This window comes from Abrus precatorius, unplaced genomic scaffold (genome assembly GCF_003935025.1).
Source record: "Abrus precatorius isolate BTA unplaced genomic scaffold, Abrus_2018 Scaffold5, whole genome shotgun sequence".
Taxonomy (NCBI): domain Eukaryota; kingdom Viridiplantae; phylum Streptophyta; class Magnoliopsida; order Fabales; family Fabaceae; genus Abrus; species Abrus precatorius.
In genome coordinates this window covers 2,633,802-2,653,253 of record NW_020874395.1, presented here as the reverse complement: position 1 = coordinate 2,653,253, position 19,452 = coordinate 2,633,802, and the positions used below count along the sequence as shown (strand labels likewise).

Genomic DNA, 19,452 nt, shown 5'->3' with positions numbered 1-19,452 from the left:
TCTTTAGATTATATTAAGATATTAAAAAATATTTATGTCTTTTTCAATATATCATTAACTCTATTATTAAAATCAATGGTTATAATTGTTTTATGTATATAATAGTATAAAATACTCCTTCATCATTTAAAGCACCTTAGAATTTAGTCTTAAATATACATATTTTTCTTGATACTTGTTAAGATACTTCTAAACTTGAAAGGGCATTGAATTCACTCTCTAGATTATACTAAAATATTAAAAGATATTTGTCTTTTTTAAATACTTCACTACTAAAATATGATTATAATTATAATTATTTCACGTATACAAGAGCATAGAATACTCTTAGGAATGGCAATGGGTAAAGTACCCAATGGGTACCCGCAAAATTTACTTACAATGGGTAGGGTATTTATCTGCTATATAGGTACGGGTATGGACGTGGGTAAAAACTCACAAATTTTAATGGAAATGTGTACGGATATGAGTATCTAAGTACCCACCTCGCGCCCCATACCCGCATATATATATATATATATATATATATATATATATATATATCTATATATATATATATATATATATATATATGCTTGAACTTTATTCTACAATTATGCATTAAATTTTTAAATTATTATATTACTTATGTGAAGTTATATAAGATTAATATAAAAATATATTTAATAATAAAGTAAACTAAAAAATTTATTTTAGTTTATATTTTTAATAGAAAAATTTATTTACTATTTTATATTATTTAATTAGGCTAATACAATTTAATTATTATATAATTAATATGAAATTGACTTTTTTTAAAATATTATTTATATATGACACACATAAAATATTTTTCACACAAATATTTTTGTTAATAAAATCATATTGATGTTTAAATCATAAAGTGAATGATAAATAATAATATATTATAAATATTTTATAAATTTTACAATTACCTACTATTACAGTAAACTTATTATTTATTAATAATATTTAAATTTTATTTTTTATATTTTAATTTAAAATAATATTTTTCTATGCAACATATGTATTACAAGCACAACTATAATATATTGAATCTAAATAATATTATTCTTACTATTTATTCACGTTCAAAGAAGTTTTTGAAAAGATATAAACATAAAAAATTATTGTTAATTTTTATTTGTTAATTTTTTTCAGATAAAAAGTATAATTTTTTTAATATACACGTATATTTCTTTATTATAAAATTTTACTGTGACCATTTATTTTTTATTCAAATTCTTTCTTTTAAAATTTATATACATTATAAATATTTAATTCATTAAAATAATTTTTCAAAAATTTGTATTTTTGATAAAATACTTTCGTATATTATATGAGTTAAAAATACTAGTATTAATGTATATATATATATTAATTATATTATATTATTTTAATTAAATCTATTATTTTTCTTACAATTTCAAATTCAAAAGTTAAAATAAATATTTTATGTATCCACTTACTATTATTAATATTGAACTTCTCTACTCTAACTTTATTCTCATTCTCAATATTTGTCTCATTAAAACTTAACAACTATGAAACGTTATTCATTAGAATTAGTTGTCAATGCCGTCATAAGAGGTCACCAAGTGATCCCACACGAAGGAACAATTATTGTGCAGATCTATTTCGTTATCACTTTGACATTGTCAATCGATCAAATCTCACACAAAATAAGGTTATCACTGACAAATAACTTGTGTGTTTAGTTTTGCTTATTATTTCTAAAAATTTTAGTTTAGAAAATTATTATATTAAGATACATTTAGCATTTATGATCTTTGAATATTTGTTTTCTTTATCTATGTTTGTACCTTATTCGGCAACTACATATTGAATTTTTATATTATTATGCTACTTATGTGAAGTTATATAAACATATTTTTCTTTATAAATATTTTTTTTTTTAAACAAAAGCGGGTAATGGGTACAAGATGGGTATGCGGGTACCCAGAGAGTACGAGCACAGGTACGGGATTAATATTCATACCCACGCGGGTATGGGGCCAGGTACGGGTATTTTTTTAAAACGCGGGTATGTAAATGAGTACTATAGTACCCTACCCATACCCTACAAATTGTCATCCCTAAATATTCTCTCATTTTTCAAAGCACTATAGAATTTACTATTTTTCTTATGAAAAATCTAGAGAAAGGAATTTATTAAGATTTTATTAATTAAATCTAAGTTTTGGAGTTAAATTATATGTGAAAAAGTATTAATATTTTACAATTTTCGTAAAAGTAAATACTTTAATTAATTGTGCAAAAATAAAATATTTATTTAATTTTTAAAATTTTTATTTTTCTTTGTAAAATATTTTTACATTTTTAACTTATTATGCAATTAAACAAAAAGAATAATTTTTAAAAATAATCAAACATGACGAGTTTTAATTCTCGTTCTTTCATGTTTTTAAATGTAATGAAAACTAAAGTCAAATAATTTTTAGTTTTTTTAATGGTATAAAATTGAAAATTTTTTTCCAGAGTTATATAAAAATAAAACAAAACAAAAATCCTTTGACGATGTGGTAATTTAAAATAAAAGAAAACCGTTGAGAATGTTATATCTTTGCTCTTACATATGTTTTTGTTAGGTACCGTTAGTTTTATCCTTACTCTTACGCATTTTTCGTTGCAAAGTTAAATATAAAAATAAATTGAAAGGCTATAAAATAGGAGATAAAATCTTTTGAAAGTTACTTAAACAACAATCAAATGTAAAATCTTTTTAAAGGTAATTGAAATTGAGAATATATTCTTTGATGATGTTAAATTAATTTTTAAAAAAAATATTTTTTTTTCAATAAAAAATTTGACATTAAAATTTTATAATTTATGAATGATAGAGATAATTTTAACTTTTTAAAATAAAAAGGTAAACAAATATTTGATTTTTAAAAATAAAATACAAGATAATTTGCAAGTTGCAGAAATTTTATAACTATTGTTCCAAAAATAATATGAAAGTATAGAGATTTTTATAATTATATTTATTAATTTTTTTTAAAAAGTATAGAAATATTTGTTTATTTTATTTAGAATAAACATATGAAAATTTTTACAAAATTTACTTTATAATATATGGTTAATAAAATAATTTATACATCCTTATCATAAATTATTACATGCATATTCTTTAATTTTATTTTAAAATATATAATGTTTAATGTTTGATAAATTTTAAAAATATAATTATGTTATTGAGGAAATGATTTGAGAACAGAAGGAAAGAATAAATTTATCGTAAATTTATAAATTAAAATATTAAACCAATTTCAATTTATGTGACATAAACAAGTAGATTTAAAAGCTAAAATAATTTTTAACGAACTAAAATTATTAATAGAAATGACATTCATGAATATATTTAATAATAATAATAATAATAATAATAATAAAAAATATATTGATTTAATTTATTTATCTACTAATATTACTAAATATCCATAATTTATTTTAGCCCCCCAAAAAAATATCAAAGCAATTTTTAAAACTGCGCTAATGTCATAAATTCTCCCCTTTTACTGAAAGGTTATTATATTAAAATATGGTTTATATTACCCCCACAACTTGCACATACAAGAAAACCTAATTTCTTTTTAGATTATATAACAATTATATTAAAAGTATAAGATGACGTTACCTTCTAAAATTTTAATCAACATTTTTATTATTTTTTATTATCATTGTAATTATTATTTTAAAATAGTCATTGGATTAAAATTGTTAATCCATGTTCTTAAAATAACCTAACTTTTGTTTAATTAACTTTTTAATGAATAATTTGGTGATATTAACTACATAAATCATATTAAACTTGTCAAAAATTAATTTTTTTAATATATTATTTATTGCTATATATCTTTTAATAATTTTTAAAAAAATTATTATGAATCTAAAAGTAAGTATATGAATATGACCCACACCGTTTGTTATAACAATGAAATTAAAGACAAACTTGATCTATCGTTATCTCCACACTCTACTATCATAAATTTCTTTCTTTTTTTCATTCTAAGTGTTACATCACCAAATTTTCAATTAGTGATATTTTTTACACATATTTATACTTTTGTTAAAATAAAATAAGTCATGAATATTAGGAAAAAAATGTCATGAAAATTTCTCATTATAAATATTTTGTATTCATTTATTTTTACTTTCATCTTTATAACTATTTGTAATAAATGATTGAGGTAAATTTTTATAAGATAATTTTTTTTAATTCTAGTTTAATTTTATGCAATTGATATTATTTGTTAATTAAAATAATTTTTTTTATAATTATTGATATTTTTGAATTAATTATTGAAACGTCAATTTTAAATAATTAACTAATAAACGATTATACTATTAATAGATTAATCAAAATAAGAGATAAATTCAAAGATTAAAAGAATAAAAATATCAGTCTAAACTTTTAATTAGTTAGAATTTAACAGATATAATATTTTTTTAATAATTTTATTGTTTTATATAATTATTAAAGTAAATGTAGATTAGAGGATTGTAGTTAATCATTAAGTAGTGAAAATAATTTATTATTTTAGTGCAATTAGATAAAACATGGTGAATTACGAAGAAAATTAGATATTTGTATTGCAAAACTCTTTGAAATTAAGGTTAAAATTAATTTAAAAATTAAACTAAATTATAAAAACAGTTTTATACAAATTATCGGTATATTTGAAAGAAGTAATAATTAGTTTAAGAAAAATATAAATTATATTTATTATTCTAAAATTTTTTAGTATAATTTATTAAAATAAATTATTTTAAAAATTATTATTAAACAAATATTTAAATAAAACCTGAGTGTTAGCAGTTCAACTGCCCCGATCATGATAGCGGATTGTGATATTTGATTTCGTTGAGAATGACAAGTGGTTACCCGTGAAGAACGTGCAATTGCGTCCTTCATAATATATGTTTGATTAATGATTTAAATATATTTTTATTATTAGCTTTTAGTAAATTTTTAGTTTTAAATTCATTTAATTGTACAAGACGTCACTAATCAAAAAATTATTACATGTTAATTATATATCAGACTATATCATTTTAAGATATCAAAGCAATAATGAATATAAATATATTTATTTTAGTCGTAAAATGAAAAACATTATAAGATACTCTGCAAGTATATGATTCTGAAGCGAGCAGTAATAAAATGTTACTATTAAACAATCGATTCTGTGTAGAATTGATTATACGTAAAATTTATTTTTGTTTAAATATATTTGCTGAAAAATAATTATTAAAAAAATTTATTTTATCTCAACAGCTTTCTAACGAGAATGTCTAATTTTCAGCTTTTAATCTAACAGTTTTTTTTAAAAAATATATATTAATTTTTAATTTTTAATTTTTTCATCTAAACATAATTTTAATCAACATTAACAACTTTTTTTTTTATCGTTGAAAAGCTTTAAAACACGATTTTTTCAACTGAATCGTAAAGATTTTAGACTTCATATATATAAAATGTGATTAAATAAAAATATTTTCCTAATTAGTTAACCATTTCTCTCTCTATATATATCTATATGGACCATACATAACGGGAACAAACGATCAGTTAGATGGAGACTCAGTTCTGTCATTAATTTGGACCAACTAAAAAATTTAATGAATCATAAAATCAGTTGAGAATTTACTAAATCAATAAAAAGGCCAAAATTGGTTCCTTAATAAAAAATTTGTTGTTTTTTTTCCTTTAAAATTATTTTAAAATAAATATGACTCATATATAATATCAACATATAAATTATTACTATTATTTAACCATTTATTATATTTTTTTCATAAGTCATGCAATAGAATTCTTTTATCTTAATTTACAATTTTAAATAGCCAAATTTTATATTATTTTATTACTTAAAATACAGTTTCACTGTGATTAAATAAAACAAATCGTGAAATAGAATTTTTAAAAACGTCAATATAAAGCGTAAACTATGGGCCACTGAATCGTAGAAACCCAAATACAAGATGAACATTCCAACTATTCTAGTTCTACCCTATCCAGCTCAAGGGCATGTGAATCCCTTGATGACCCTCTCACAAAAATTGGTTGAAAATGGATGCAAAGTTATCTTTGTGAACACACACTTCAACCATGAGCGAGTGGTGAGTTCTATGGCTGACCAACTACATAACATGGATGAATCAATGTTGAAGTTGGTGTCAATCTCAGATGGTTTAAGACCTGAGGATGATAGAAAAGATTTGGGAAAGTTATGTGATACTATACTAAGGACCATGCCTTCTACATTTGAGAAGCTAATAGATGATATTCATTTGAACAGTGACAACAGAATCAACTTCATTGTTGCAGATATGTGCATGGGATGGGCTTTCGATGTTGGAACTAAATTGGGAATCAAAGGAGCTATGATCTGGCCTGCATCTGTATCTATGTTGGCCTTGATATGCAACATCCCCAAGCTTATTGATGATGGCATTATAGATTCTGATGGAGGTAAGAATATAATACTTCACTATCCAGATTCATTTTTATAAGATTTTATATAAAATTATTCATAATACTTTCTCTTATTCTTTTTATAAGATACCTCTAATTAAATTACATAAACTAACAAAAGTATATAAAGTTGGTTAATTTTTAGATTATTAAAAGAATGTTATGAAAATTATATCATTGAATCTAATTCTATTATTGACATTTATTTTTATTAATTTAAATTTCAATCAACACTATTTATTAAAGGTACGTGAGAAAAAAAATAAATATTTCATAAAAATTATAAAATACCTTTTTATAAAAATTAGAACGAGTATAAAAGCATCTGGTATCACGCCTTTTTTATACAAAAGTAAGAGACCTAATATTAACTGATTGGTAATTTTAATCATGATTAAGAATCTAGTCATTTAAATAGTTATTTGACATTAAAAATTAATTAATTCTGATCATATATGGAAAATTGTACAATTAAAATTTTATTTTCTCACTCTTATATATAAAGTAATAGCTCTGAAAAGGCACAATTTGTTAACATGTTCGTTTTGGAAGAGTTGGACTACACATACCAAGTTATTTAAAGGTATAATATTAATTACGAACTCGTTTCGTTTAGATGTAAAACAAGTTCATTAAAAGGAATGGCACGTAACTAAAATGATAACTTTTACTTTCTCTGATCTTTCTTATAAAAAATAAGAAACTAAATTATCAAAACTAAAAAAAATAATTAATTCTATTATATTTTTTATAAATATAAATTTTATTTTAAAAATACTCATAATATTAAATGATGTAGTTAGTAATTTGTATATTTAATAATATTAATAAAAAATATAAAAAAAATTAGCAATTAATACATCTTAAATTTATTATTTATTTTTTAAATAAAAATAAAAAAATATGCTATTTTATTTCTTATAAAAAAAACTGGAAAGAGTGTATATTACATTTTGGTAGAGTTGCATTTATCAAAAACTTTAAAATAAAAAATATATAAAAAATTATTAAAAATATTTATTATATTTTTAGAATTTTAATATAATAACTATATATTTTTTTAATAAAAATTTTTTATTTATAAATAGTTAAACTCAACGCTGAGAGAAGTTAACAAAAATGATAAAAAAAAAAAAAAGAATCTGGTAAGCAGTCTTTTTATATTAGATTGGTACGAAAACAAAGTTTTTAATTTGCACTACCAATCATTTTCCTTAAGGATACCAATGTTCTCATAATTGATTTCATTAAAGTAGTATTACTTATACGTATAACTCTATAAATTTCACTTATAAGTATTACTTAGGCATCAGTTAACGTACTAATTCACTTTTTAACAAACAAGTACTTTCTTTTATTTTAGTTTCCAATAATCACTAAATTTGTCTACTTTTTCATTATATACCATTCGAAATGACTATTTTATTTCAGAATTTATATAATTTTGGCAATCTATTTAAAATATAAATGACATAAGTGAATCTTTAATCAGATTTTTATATAAATTTATCAAGAAAAGAAAAATACTAACTTTTCACGTAACAAGATCTTGTAAGAAGTGAAACAAATTTTTATTTTGTCCCCATCCTGACAACCATAAAGCCACAAGAATTAAGAATGATTTGTCCGTAACACTGTCGCCATCGAATCTGATCCTTTGCGGTTTCCGGGAAAATGCTACCTGTAGTCTACGTTGGCTTAAATGAAAAAGTGATTTTTGTTTAAAAGTCAAAATTGTGAAAATTTTTAATTTTTTTTTAATAAACTATATAAAATTTGAAGAAACCTTTTGTAAGATTACGTGATTACACGTTATGATTATATTATAAAAATTTCATATCATGTATTACTGTATTTGTTTCACAGCTAATTCTTTAAAGTTATTATTCTTATATTTTTATTTTTTTAATAATTTAACCTAATTTTAAATAATTATATCTCACATATGTTTAATATAAGTAATATAGTAAATTTAAAATATTTAATAAAATAATACATAAAAAAAGATGATGTTTTGAATGTTTTAACAATTTTGTCTTTGAATAAAAATTACTTTTTTATTAAATTTGTTTAAGCTAATTATTTTAGCTTAAGCAAATATTTTTTTTTTCTTTAAAAGTTGCTTAAGCGAATTTAAATTTCAGAAATCCCGGTGCCATCAAAATTGTATAAAATTCAGATCTAACATTGTCATGTATATTTTTGAATAGAGATGAAACAAGAAAACCTGACATTAAAATTTGGGAAAAATTATGAATGAAAAACATAAAAAACTTTAACCTGACATTACTACTTATTTATTTGTCATTGTAGGATTAAAAGTAACAACAAAAAACACAATTCGGATATCACCAATTATGTCCGATATGGATCCAAGAACCTTTTTTTGGTTGAATATGGGTGATACAACAACTGGTAAGATAGTACTCAATTATTTGGTGCAATGTGCACAATGTATAAACTTGACAGAATGGTGTCTTTGCAACACTGCATATGAACTAGAATCTAGGCCACTATCCTTTAGTCCAAATTTGCTCCCAATTGGCCCGTTGTTGAGAAGTTATGACAATAGCAGTGCAACCACAAAATCAATTGGACAATTTTGGGAAGAAGATTTTTCTTGCATCAATTGGCTTGACCAACAACCTCATCATTCTGTCGTGTATGTTGCCTTTGGAAGTTTTACTCTTTTTGACCAAAACCAATTTAATGAAATTGCTCTTGGTCTTGACCTCACCAATAGACCTTTTCTTTGGGTTGTGCGTAAAGACAATAAGATGGCATGTCCCCATGAATTCAAAGGGAGTAAAGGTAAGATAGTTGAATGGGCTCCTCAACAAAAGGTGCTAAGCCACCCAGCCATAGCATGCTTTGTTAGCCATTGTGGTTGGAATTCTACCATGGAAGGTTTGTCCAATGGGGTGCCCTTCTTGTGTTGGCCATATTTTGGAGATCAAATGTATAACAAAACATATATTTGTGATGAGCTGAAGATTGGGTTTGGCTTTGACTTGGATAAAAACGGACTCGTGTCATGCGAGGAGTTCAAAATGAAAGTGGACCAACTCCTCAGTGATGAGAACATAATATCAAGGTCTTTAGAACTGAAGGAGAAACTCATCAAGAACATAGCTCGAGGAGGTCTGTCTTCAAAGAATTTCAATAGGTTTGTCAAATGGTTAAAAGAATAAGAATGTACAATTTTAGTTTGAAGAATCGATTGGATCAATTGCTTGTACGAGTAAGTATGTATGTTCAAGTCCGTGTGATCGTGTACTCCATTTCAGTTATAATAAAAAAAATGTTATTTTATTTTTTTTATCTTATATATACTATTTTAATATAATAATTTATTTGATAAAGACTATCGATTAAAATTAAAGATTTATTATCGTAATAAAAATTATGAGAATAAAAAACATGTCTCTTATAATTTAATTTAAATTATTTTTATTCATAAAAATATTATAAATAAGATATTAATAATTCAGATAGATCAATATATATGATAATATTCATTAGAAAGCTATTAAGAGATTTTATTTATTAATTTTCATAAACAATGATACACATATGGACGTGGTCATTGAAATGACTTAAACCGAGAATTTTATATGGTTAACTTATATTGTCAATAAAAAATTCTTAAGAAAAAAATTAAGACTTAAGTAAGTAATTAAATAAAAAAAGAAATGTGTTTTCTTAAGTCATTCATGATAAATTAGCTTGTTAGAATATTAATAAATTATATCATATTTTAAAGTTAATTTAAAACTGTAAGAATAGAAAGAAATGTTATACTATTTTTTAATAGTTCTTTAAATGTTATATTATTGATCTTAGTTGATAAATTAATGATTGTTAATTTATTAGCCGGCTTAGTATTAAACTTGTGATATTATACACAGACAAATGTTTTAATTTTTATAAAAGAAAAATTTATCATTTGATAACTAAGATTGTAGAATTTATTTTATTAAATATATAATATTTATTTTTTTAAGTAAAATATTATTATATTATTTGATAGCACTAAAAATATTAATAATAAAATAATAGGTTATTTTTTTAAGTGAAAGTGCATATCAGTTCAAACAATTGATTTATTTAATGAGTTATTGACAAAATTAAGATTTTAGTAAAACTATTGTATTATTATATATTTTAAGCAAAAGTGAGAATCAATTAATTTCTTTTACTCTCTCATATTATGTGAAATAGTTTGTGTGAATACACGTGAGTCTTCACACTGTTAAAAAAATATTTATTATTTAAAAAATTATTAACATATGCATATTTTAATTTTTTTTTATTTGATTTAGTATAGTTTGACACAAAATAAATCTTATATTAAGCCTAGGTCAAATTAAATCTATTTATGAAATAAGTTGAATTAATTATAATGCATTCTGAAGCAGTAGGCACGTTGATGCGGTCCCCATTCTAATTATAACACCCTTTCAACTTTCTCTCTTCTCATCATCTTCCCTTTAATATGAAAACAAGCTAGATGTGCCCGCCAAAACTAACCCCAATAAGCACACTTCCCATTCAAAGTAATGTTATATTTTTTATTAATATTTTTAATAATTACTTTTTTCTAATAATTATATATATAACATTTAACACTGAATAGTGTAATATGAAATAGAATTGATATGTATAACACATGTGACATTTATTTTTTAAATTTAAAAAATTTAATTTTATAACTTAAATTTTTTTAAAATATAACACTATTAAGGACACATGAAAATCTTCATGTTATGTCTTTGTCGAATTATATGAAATAATTTGAATGTTATATAAATAAATGATAAAATAAGTTAATAAATTATTAATAGAAGATTAAATAAAAATAAAAATGTTAGAGATTAAATTTATAAAAAAACAGAGTAAATAAAAGAAACCTAATTTTTTAAATTATCAAATCCTTATTTATGTAATTAAACACTATCTACAGCCTACGCTCTCATTTAACTCGGTGCATAGATACAACCAGTTTCAAAATCTCTTGTTCATAAGTATTAATTCTAATTTTTGGTAAAGAAAATAAATAAATTAAAAAATATGTGAATTATTTGAAACTAAAAATCTAGAAAGTGCATTTAAGATATCATTTAAAAATGAAAAAGATCTTCTGAAAATGAAAATAAATTAGTTTCTCAAAATTAACTTTACGAATAATATAATATATCTATTTTTATTATTATTTTATAAAAATATAATTTTTTTATTTAACTATTTAAATATTATGATATACTTACACTCGCTTTCGGCACTTTTAGAAATTTATTAATTTGAAAAGGATTGGTGGCCAAGAGGGTGGCGAGCATTTAAGTCTCATGACTGGATTTGACCCACACAATTAACAACAACTACAGATTTAGGATTCCATGATAATTATTACAAAGGTAATCATTAAAAAATTATAAATAATTTTATTAAAAAAAACTATATTACACTGTATTAAAAATTTGATAAAAATCCATTAAAAATACTTCGGCTCAATTTTTTATATGATTTTTATTTAAAAATACAAAAAATATGAAAATTTTTAGAGTATTACATAAATATAAGACTTTAATAAAAGTCATGACCTTTTTTTTTTAAGTAAAAAATAGCAACTTTCAAAACTTGTGAATGGTAAAAATTATAGAGGTGTGTGTGTGTATATATATATATATAATGAAGAAAGATCTTCTTATACTATTGTAAGTCTAAAAACTTTTACACTCCATCTGAACTTTTCATTTAACTTAAATCTAACAGCAAGTAAAGTAAAAAAATTATAACCCGTTAAATGAAAGGCTCAAATTAGGTGTAAGAGTTTTTAAATTTATACGGGTGTAAGAAAATCCTGCCCTGTATATAATTATTATTAGCAACTTTGGTCATTTAAAAATAATAAATAGTATAAAAACTCGTTATTAGCAACTTTTGTACCACATAAATTTATTAGAAAATTTTAATTGTTATTAGCGATTTTTGAGATATGTGTTTATAAATATTGAGTTTTTCATTTTTTGTAAGTTATAAGTGAGTAAAAGGAGAATTTTTAGACATAAAGAGAAATATGAGTGTGCTTCTATTGATATGCTTTAATAATGAGATTATTTCAAACACTTATAAAGGTGTATTATTTAGGTGCGAAAAGTCAACATGTGTGTATATGAAAGATAATGTAACATTTGAAGAACTTAAGTATTGACTTATTCAAAATATTGAATTTGAGTTTCCAAAAGTAGCGAAAAGTATTATTTATAGGTATCTAATATCCATATTTGACAGTTTTATGCAATATTATACAATTTCAATAACAAACAATACTAATGTTCTATAAATGTTTTAAATACATCAATAATGTCATATGTTAACTCCTACCATTGAGTTGTATGTTGTTTTCAAAGAAATTGTAATTAAAATTGATGAAGAAAATAATGAGGAGACATATGCAAACATTGTGCTAAATAGAGAGGTAGAATGGATAAATGCTAACCATGAAAGTGATAACTCTGCGTTTGAAGAAGAATATGGAAGTGATGAGCTTAGTGCAAATGAGGATGTGGATGACGATGAGACCCATTTGTCAAACATAGTGATCGGTTAACATCCATTTGGGAGCCACCCTTCATGTACAAGGGGAAAGATTTCTCAGAATCATAGGAAATTAAATTCTAACACAATTGCAGAATATATAAAGCTAATGATCAAGTTTGTCCCTTCCTTTAAGATAAAACTCATTATTGGTAAGATTCAATCTCAATACAACTACATGACAATATATTGAAAAGAATGGATGGAAAAACAGAAGACAATTGAAAAAGTTTATGGTTAATAAGAAGCCTCATTTGAAGCTTTACTGCAATGACGTGTAATAATGTGTGACTGTGTTCAAGGTTCTATTGTTCAGTTAGATGATGTAGGGGCTTACCGTGCTGATGAATTAGTTTCCAATGTTAAAATATTTTGTCAAAGTGTTCTGAACTTTTGGTCCCTATATCAAATCGTTTAGACACTAAAAACTATTTGTATAGGTTGATGGGACACATTTATATAACAAATACAAAGGAGTTCTATTAGTGGTCATTGCACAAGGTAGTAATCAGAATATTTTGCCAATTGTTTTTGCCATTATTGAGGGTTAGATTGTGGATGCCTAGTTTTTTTTCTTGATAATTTATGCAAATACATTGTCACCCAAGATGGGGTTAGCATAATTTCTAATTGCCACGAGTTAATTAATGCAGCAATAAGAATAAGCAATAGATAGTGGGAACCTAGCAAGAGCCTTTCACATATATTGTATTAAGAATATAACAACCAATTTTTTATAAAGATTTCAGGCTCGTTAATTGCAAAAACTTGTCGTCCATATAGGTATACTTCACAACCTTGATATATTTTAAAAAATAACAGTTGTCAATTGACAATCCTTATAAGATACGCTGATACCGATCCTTGTAAAAATCGCTCCTAGAAGTGTCTTTTAGATAGCAGTTCCACGTGAAATTGCTCTCAGAGATAGAGATTGAAGGGCAATTCTACACTCCAAATAAAGATACCAAATATTTAACTAGTATTATATTTAAACTTAAATTATAACTTATATATGTGTTGAAGGAGGTGTTGAATTAAAATTTTCTATGGAGTAGTTAGTTTAAAGTTTGGAGAGCAGCTAATATTTAAACCACTCTCCAATTTTCATTTCTAAAAGTAATTTTATGTGAAACTGCTCTTTCAAGTTTAAAGTTTGAAGAGTGGTTAATATTTGAATTACTCTTTAAACTTAACTTCTTAAAGTAAATTATCCATTAATAATTTTTTTTAGTAATACCATATAGGTGACAATAACCTCGATTTAATAAAAATAACAATTACACAATTTTTATACTTTTTACATTTACTCAACCAATACTAAAATAACCATTATTTTTAAATAATTTTTAATATATCTAAATACACATAACAAAAAAGTAAAAAATAACAGTAATTTTTATTAAAAAGTCATATAATATTATATACATTGAAATATTATAATTTTTAATAATATTTATTATAGGTAAATTTTATTGTTCAAGTAATTTTAAACATAATTTAAAAAAATAGTTGTTAGCTACTTATGGGTTATTAAGGTTTCAAGAAATATTTTCTTGTAGAGGGAAAACTAGTGACACTCTACTAAGGTTTTGAACCTTAGCCTCTTTGGCTTGAAAGGCGCCACTAAATTTGGGGATCATCATAGTAGTGCAATGAGGGGTTTCTAACTTAGAAAGCTCAGGTAGCTCAAAGGGAGATGGAACGCTCTAAAGTAGAGAAACGTTCAACCAAAGAATTGGATTTGATGAATTGGAGTAGAAAGAAAATGAAAGTTGAATTTGAGGTCGTGACAAAAGATTTACAAGTGATCATGCTAGAGGATAAGCCTACTGATGTCCAGACTAAACATTTATTTTCTAAACATAATCTCCCCTCTTTTATTTCGTATATAGATAAAGTGTTAGAATTTAAGAATTTTAATATTATTCTTGGAGATGAAGAAATCATTCATTCAGTCCTAAAGGAGCTCAATATTTCTCCTGATACTCAAGGCCTTCTAAAAAGCCCTAATAATAGTCAAGATTTATTTCCAAAACTTATGATACCTTTGGAAGATTATGAACAATGTTGTTTCCCTTGAAAGTTAACCCTAATAGTTAAATTGTTAGGAAGGTCAATTAATGTTAATTACCTAAATCAAAATTTAGAAAATATGTGGAGAAAGAATGGTTTTTTAAAAATTCTAGATCGAATAATGGCTTCTTCTTAGTAAAATTTGATAGCATAAAAGATCATAAATTGACTTTGTTTAATGGGTCTTGACTCATTTTAGATCATTATTTATTAGTCCAAAGGTGGAGGTCTCTGATTAAAATTTTTGTAAAAGTTAGATTATTAAAATAAATAAAACAAAAAAGTCAAAGGATGAAATTAAAATTTATCTTGAAGTTAAAAGACGAAAATACTAATTTTATCAAATTTTTTACTACTTTACATAAACTTTTAATATATATTTATATTTATAAATTTTTTTACTACTTTATTTAGACTTTCAAATTTTTACAAAAATTATTGTATATATAAAGCTTATAATACTTAAAATATTATTTTAAAATAAATTATATTTTTAAACTATTATAATTTTATTATATATTTATCATTTTGATATATATATATATATATATATATATATATATATAATTTGTGATCATAGAAATAAATTAAAATATTTTAAAAAATTAATATTTTAAATAATTTTATTATAATAATAATTTATACATAATAATTTATTTTAAAATAAAATACTTAGAAATTTCACAAACTACTAATTAGTTACTAAAATATTCAAGCAACAAACTTAATAAAAAAAAAAAAAAAAACATAGACTATTTTGATATATGATGTTAACATGTTTCATTCCAAAAAAAAAAAAGTACACTCATGTTAACACGCAACTAGCACACCTGTTCAATGCTGATATTTTTCCCCATCTAACATATGTTCGACTCCATGGTAATTATTATAAAAGTACTTGTTAAAATATTATAAATAATTTATTTTATAAAAAATATATTATAGTGTATTGAAAATATTATAAATATATTAATAAATATTTATTAGTTTTAGAAGTTCAGTATAAATAAAAGAAGTTCTATGTTAAATAATAATAAAAAGGCTGAGTAATATACAAGTGAGTAATGTTTCACAGCCTATTTGCTTAAAGTTTTTAGTTGATATATGGTATTTAAGTCTATGACTTGCTCAGTGATCCAACGTGAAAGTGATACTCTTCTCTACGTTACACAAAAGGGCCATATACTTAATAGTTAAAAGTCAAATATAAGAAAAACATTCTCGTACTAAGTAATAAGTTGAAAATTAGTGAGTGATGTTTTGTCTGAGATAGTATCCAAATTCTCCACTTGCTCAATCACCTTACGTTAAGGAAAAAATATCATTTTTTTTAATATTTAGTTTTTTTAAATAGAAAGAAAATTTTAATTTCAGGATTTTACTTTCATTTCAGCCTCCGTGAAGAGTTTGGAATCTTTCATCCATTATCCATTATTTGAGTACTATTGTGGAAATTTTCTTATTAATATTCTAAAAGTAACAGAAATGGGTGTAAATATGTGAATTCATCTTCAAGTCACAAACTGAAAAACTGGGTCTGTATTTTGAGTTATCTTATCACAATTGAAGGAAGTGAGGCATGCATGATGCATAAGAAAATCATATTATCGGGATATAGTATTAAGGTGTGAGTTATTCATGTCAAATCGTGGTTGAAAGGATGCGTGTAATCTTTGAATCTTCTGGTAGACAGATTTAAGTCTATCATTATTTTTTATTTCACTATAAAAAAAATTATTATCGATAAATAAATTTTAATAAGAATTATGTTAGTCTTTATTTAATAAAAATATAAATTAGTAATATAAAATTTTAAAAATTATATTAACAAATAATATATCATACTCATTTTTAATGTATTAATACTGTATAGTATTATTTTATTAACAAAATTATTTATTAGTATAATATATCATATTGTTAAATAAATTCATAATGTTTATATAAACAATTTAATTTTTGTTAACAAAAATCTATACTAACAAAGGTTAATTTAACGTTAAATTGTTAGTAAAATATATTGATAGTATAAAGGATTTTTACATTTTTATTTAATTATGATTTGATGTAAATTGAAAATTATTGTAAAATGATTATTTTAAAAATTGTGTTTAAAATAATATTTAGTTAGTTGAGTGTAAAAAAATTCTGTTGACATATAACAAATTTAGACTATTATAAATGTTTAAGACAAGTATTACGCAAGACATTTATTAGTTTATCATTGATGTATAGATGTATAAATAAAAAAGAAAAAATAAACTTCACAGATTAAAATAAAGATATAACTAATATATATATATATATATATATATATATATATATATATATATATATATATATATATATATATATATATAATCCGGCCTCATTTAAAATATTTTTACAAACAATTTGTTTATTATTTCAGTATCTAAACATCCCAGGTAAAGTGTAAACTACAGTAAGTAGCCCAATATAAAGAGTATGACCTCCAAATCAAAAGAAATTAGAAACACAAACAACGTGAACAATCCCAATATGTTGATTGTACCATTCCCAGCTCAAGGGCATGTCAATTCCTTGATGAACTTCTCACAAAAGTTAGTTGAGCATGGATGCAAAATCATTTTTGTTAATACTGACTTCACCCATAAAAGGGTCATGAGTTCAATGGCCAAGCAAGAAAGTTGGGAGTAAGCTAGGAATCGAAGTAGCTCTCTTCTGGCCTGCATCAGCTACTATGTTTGCATTGCAACAAAACATCCCTAAGCTTATTGAAGATGGCATCATAGATTCTAATGGTAAGTACATCACATTTCACTAACCAATTATTGTTTGGTTCTATTTTCTTAAATTTAAAAAAAAAAAGACTCCACTGGTTGAGAAAGTGTAATTTGGTTTTAGAAAACTATTTCTTAATATTACAGAAATGTTTGAAAAACTGAGAATAAGATTCAATTTTATTATTTTTTTATTAAATCTTTAAAACAAAAAAAAAAAGTGACCATTGTGTTATTATTTTGACAACAGATATTTGTTATATAAAATATTTTCTTCTCAAATTAAACAGTCTTATAACCTCATTTTATTTGGCACCACAGGATTTCCAATAACAAAAAGGACATTTCAAATATCACCAAACATGCCAGCTATGGACACAGGACTCATTTGGTGGTCAAATGTCTACAACTCGACAGTAGAAAAGAAAATATTTGATTATTTGGTACATTGCATACAAAATTCGAATTTGACTGAGTGGTGGCTTTGCAACACTACATATGAATTTGAACCTGGACCATTATTCTTTGTTCCCAAGCTCCAACCGGTTGGCCCACTGTTGAGAAGTTATGAAAATACAAATGCAACTACAAGATCATTGGGGCAATTCTGGGAAGAAGATCTCTCGTGCATCATTCTGTCGTGTATGTTGCCTTTGGTAGTTTAGCACTTCTAAACCAAAACCAATTCAATGAATTAGCTCTTGCACTTGACATCACCAATAGACCTTTTCTATGGGTTGTGCGTCAAGACAATAAGATGGTATACCCTAATGAAATTTTAGGGAATAAAGGTAAAATAGTTGAATGGGCTCATCAACAAAAGGTGCTAAGCCACCCTGCCTTAACTTGCTTTGTTAGCCATTGTGGTTGGAATTCTACCATAGAAGGTTTGTCTAATGGGGTGCCTTTCTTATGTTGGCCATATTTTACTGACCAATTTTATAATAAAAATTTCATTTGTGGTGAGTTGAGAGTTGGGCTAGGGTTGAATTCAGATGAAAATGGACTTGTGTCACGAAGGGAAATCAAAAAGAAATTGGATCAATTGATTAGTGATGAACAAATAAGAACAAGATGTATACAATTGAAGGAGATGGCCGTAAACAACATAGCAGAAGGTGGTAGATCTGCAGAGAATATCAATAGATTCGTTAAGTGGCTGAAATCTTGAAAGTATAGGGATTGCCTTTAATCATAACCATGCAATGTTCTTGAAGATGGAGACGTTTCTCTTCTTGGATTAAGTTGATCTTTGGTATGGTACAATTATGGAATAAAGACTTGTTTATCTATTATTATGGCGTGAATAATATACTTTAAACTTCAAATTGATAATGTCCTTTTAGTTATGCTCAATTGTAAAATAGGATTTAACCTTTTTATATAGTTTTAATTATTTTAAATTTTAGTTTTGTTATGCATTGCCTTAATGATTAAAAATCATAATGAATAAAACTATAAATATATATATTAATAATTAAATACTATAATTATCAATAACAACTTTCCATTTTTGTA

General features: G+C 23.7%; 1 protein-coding gene and 1 pseudogene across 1 annotated transcript; both read left to right on the top strand.

Annotated features, from left to right (window-relative positions):
• Window positions 1-5,985: 5,985 nt before the first annotated feature.
• LOC113867800 (UDP-glycosyltransferase 83A1-like) lies at window positions 5,986-9,693 on the top strand. The gene is made up of 2 exons (XM_027503283.1): window positions 5,986-6,496; window positions 8,813-9,693. The coding sequence occupies exons 1-2, from the start codon at window positions 6,007-6,009 to the stop codon at window positions 9,688-9,690; spliced, it is 1,368 nt and encodes a 455-aa protein (XP_027359084.1). The 5' UTR covers window positions 5,986-6,006; the 3' UTR covers window positions 9,691-9,693.
• Window positions 9,694-12,869: 3,176 nt separating this feature from the next.
• On the top strand, window positions 12,870-19,105 carry LOC113867646 (annotated as a pseudogene).
• Window positions 19,106-19,452: the final 347 nt, after the last annotated feature.

Coding starts and splice junctions, on each gene's coding strand:
- LOC113867800 (XM_027503283.1), top strand. CDS start 6,007: ATGAACATTCCAACTATTCTAGTTCTACCCTATCCAGCTCAAGGGCAT. Junction 6,497..8,812: donor CATTATAGATTCTGATGGAG/GTAAGAATATAA, acceptor TTGTCATTGTAG/GATTAAAAGTAACAACAAAA.